A 3,551-nucleotide genomic window follows, 5' to 3' on the forward strand; every position below is an offset into this window, starting at 1 on the left:
TTATATAATATATATTAAATAAATAATCATAAATAAATTATAATTATAATATGCTTTATATTAAATAAATAATTTTAATATATTAATAAATGATAAAATATTTATTCTATATTAGTTTATATAAATTGCATTAAAATAGGAATTATAACTTACCATTTTCAAAATTTTTGAATGATGATATAAAAATAAATCATGATTAAAGAATCAATATTTTTTATATCAATTACATAACTTTACTAATTTTGTGCTTATTATAAACATGCTTAAATACTTTAGATTAATTTTTATAAAATGCAAACTATATCAAACAATTTAAAATATAAAAATATATTTCATGCAATTAGCAAAAATTGTTAATAATGATTATTTTTTAATAGAATTGCGAAAGTTTGATTTATTTTACTTTTATCTATAATTATTATTCATACCTTGTATTTTTTTTGGACACTTTTCCTTACAACGCATTCCATACCACCCTTCTTTACAGGGTTGAGAACAGTCAACTCCCTCCCAACCTCTGGCACAAATACAAGTGCCGGTTTCCGGATCGCATGAACTATTATTCATGCACTCGCATTGCGAATGACAGTCATTACCATAAAGACCTTCTGGACATTTTGTTTCACAACGAATTCCTGTTTCATTTTGTTAAATGTTCATATCGTTAAAATTACCATTAAACATATATTTTTTCTACCTTTTTTTTTTAATAATTTTATCCATTTTTAAAAAAAATTTAAATAAAATTTTAGAATAATATATTAATAAAATAATATGATATATTAATGATATGAATATATTAAGTAAATAGGTAGGAAAACTATCTAATAATTGATGATTTTCTTTTTTTTTTTTATGATGAAATAATGAGATAATTGGAATATTAAAATGTTATTGTCAAGAAGGAATAAATATTGAAACTTTCATGTATGATAAATTAAAAAAGAGAACAAACCTCGCCATTCTGGCTTACAGATGCAATAGCCAGTGGCAGGATCACAATCTAGACTATTCTCTTCATGACAATCACAGGCTTGTGTACATCCCAACCCGAAAAATCCTTTTTCACAATGATCTTGACAAAATTCACCAATAAAGCCAGCTGCACACGTGCATGTGCCTATGTGTGTTTAAAAAAAATAATGTATTTTGATATAGGTGCAAAATAAAAATAGAAATATAAAATTAAAAAATATGATTCTCAAAAATATATAGAATTAAATTAAAAAGCATTAATAGAATAAAAATAAAAGAAATAATAAAATTGAAATAAAAAAAATGATATTTATTAAGAAATAAAGGTATGTGATTAAAAATTTATACAAATTAATATTCTTTTGTTAATGATTTAAAGCATTAATTTTTTCTAAAACTAAAAAATATTGCAACCAGCACCTTACCATTTTGTGGATTGCAGGCAGCATTATTAAAGCATTTGCATTTGCCTTCGCAGTCCTTGCCGAAAGATTTATCATCACATGGACGATCACATGAAACACCAACCCATCCTAACAAAATGTAATAATAATACATGCAGAAATAAAATTTAAAAAATGATATTTTAAAAGATATGATTAAACTGAATAATTCTTATTGAATTAGATTTACTTACCTTTAGTAATGATCACTTAAATAAATATATTTATAAAATAATTTAATATTTAAAAGAACACAATCCACAAATTTATAAATAATATACAATACTATTAAAAATTACAGTTATATTTTACACTTGCTCATGCTATTTACAATCAATTAAAAGTTAAATTATTAATTAAATCCAAGTAAAAAAAAATAAAATAAGAATACAAAAAACCAATAAACCATAAAATGCTTCTCATTTTAAAAATATCTTTCTTTAAAAGATAGTTTTTTAGTAACTCATGCATAACTCAATCAAAAAGCTTATATCTTTCATTTTTTTATTTTAAAAATTATTTATATTAATATATATTAATTTATTAATTTTTGTGCTCGAATCTGTAATACATTACCTGCTGTACAGTTGCATCGACCATTCTCGGGTGAACACGTGGCACCATTTTTACAGACACATTCTTGTGCACAGTTTTCACCGTAAGTGTTGTCAGGACAAATTTCGTTACAATCCTCACCTTTATATCCTGGCGCACAAATGCAAGTTCCATTTATAGGTGAGCATTGTGCATTATTTTTGCAATTGCAATGATTTTGACAGCCTTTTCCATACATGTAGAGAGGACAAGGTCTGGTACAAGTGTCACCATCCCATCCTGGTTTGCAAATGCATTTTCCAGTCCAAGGATGACACATTTCAGTATTGTTCTTTTCACACTCACAAATCTAATAATATTTTGTATTTTATTTATATTAAAAATAGTATAGAAACATGAATATTGTATTTATGATATTACGTACTTTTGTACAGTTGGATCCCCATAATTCATCTTGACAAATACGCTTATTGCATTTTTCACCCATCCAACCAGGACTACAAGTACATGATCCATCAATTGGAGAACAAATTGCACTATTTTTACAAGTACAATTGCTTGTACAATTCAAACCAAATGTTCCCTCAGGACATATTTTCAAACACTATAAAACATAATTTTTAAAATTATAAAAATTATCATTTAAAAATATTATATTTATCAAGAAATTAAAAATTCATTTTAATAATTCAAAATTCTTGAAAATAATCAACCTTTTCATCATAATAGCCAGATTTACATTCACATTCTCCAGTAATATGATGACAACCAGCTCCATTATAACAATCACATTCTTGAGAACAGTTTTTACCCCAAAAACCTTCTGGACATCGACTTGCACAGACGGAACCCTATTTTTAAATGAAATTCAATTTAAATCATATATTGATATATTGATATACTTATAAAAAAATTATAATATTAATTAATTTACAGTCCATCCAGGAGTACAGTAGCATTCGCCAGTTGTAGGATTGCAAGAACCACCATTTTGACATTTACATTCTGACTTGCATTCATCGCCGTGTTTTCCCGGTGGGCACAGATCGTCACAACTAAGAAAAGAATTATATTAGAATAATTTAAAATTTGAATTCTGATATTTAATAAAATTAATAATAAAATAAAAAGAGTCTTACAGAGGTCCTGTATAACCCGGAGCACAATGGCATTCACCAGAAATGTGATGACAGCTTCCACCATTTCGGCAGCGACATTCTTCGCCACAATCTTGTCCATATCGATTAGAAGGACATTCCTGATTACAGTAAGTGCCGGTCCAACCTCTATTACACAAGCATTTACCATCAAATGGATCACAAGTAGCTCCATTTTGACACATGCAGTCCATTTCGCAAGATTTGCCCCATTTTCCAGGTGGACATTCTTAAATATAAATATAAATTTTTTTTAAATTATATTCTTAAGAACTAATCATAAATAATAATAAAACATATAAAATGCAAGATTTCTTTATTTATAATAATTATAAATTATTATATTATATTAAATTATTATATTATAAATTAATTTATAATATTAATATATATCAATAAAATTATATAATAAATTATTAAA

At 25.6% G+C, this 3,551-nt stretch overlaps 1 protein-coding gene across 5 annotated transcripts in view; it reads right to left on the reverse strand.

Moving 5' to 3' along the window:
• LOC102675532 (protein draper-like) overlaps positions 1 to 3,551 on the reverse strand; it is a 29,005-nt gene that overhangs the window by 2,148 nt on the left and 23,306 nt on the right. Inside the window, exons 5-12 of one of the 5 annotated variants that reach the window (XM_031514948.1) lie at positions 3,113 to 3,359; positions 2,908 to 3,028; positions 2,687 to 2,824; positions 2,398 to 2,577; positions 2,115 to 2,322; positions 1,401 to 1,508; positions 956 to 1,120; positions 429 to 635 (exon numbers count right to left, since the gene is read on the reverse strand). In XM_031514948.1, coding sequence (XP_031370808.1) covers positions 429 to 635; positions 956 to 1,120; positions 1,401 to 1,508; positions 2,115 to 2,322; positions 2,398 to 2,577; positions 2,687 to 2,824; positions 2,908 to 3,028; positions 3,113 to 3,359 — 1,374 coding nt within the window. Of the gene's footprint in view, positions 1 to 428; positions 636 to 955; positions 1,121 to 1,400; positions 1,509 to 1,994; positions 2,323 to 2,397; positions 2,578 to 2,686; positions 2,825 to 2,907; positions 3,029 to 3,112; positions 3,360 to 3,551 lie in introns of all 5 variants that reach the window. The other 4 variants (XM_031514946.1, XM_031514947.1, XM_031514949.1 and 1 more) reach the window with 4 other exon arrangements.

Source organism: Apis dorsata, unplaced genomic scaffold (assembly GCF_000469605.1).
Source record: "Apis dorsata unplaced genomic scaffold, Apis dorsata 1.3 scaffold_52, whole genome shotgun sequence".
Classification (NCBI taxonomy): domain Eukaryota; kingdom Metazoa; phylum Arthropoda; class Insecta; order Hymenoptera; family Apidae; genus Apis; species Apis dorsata.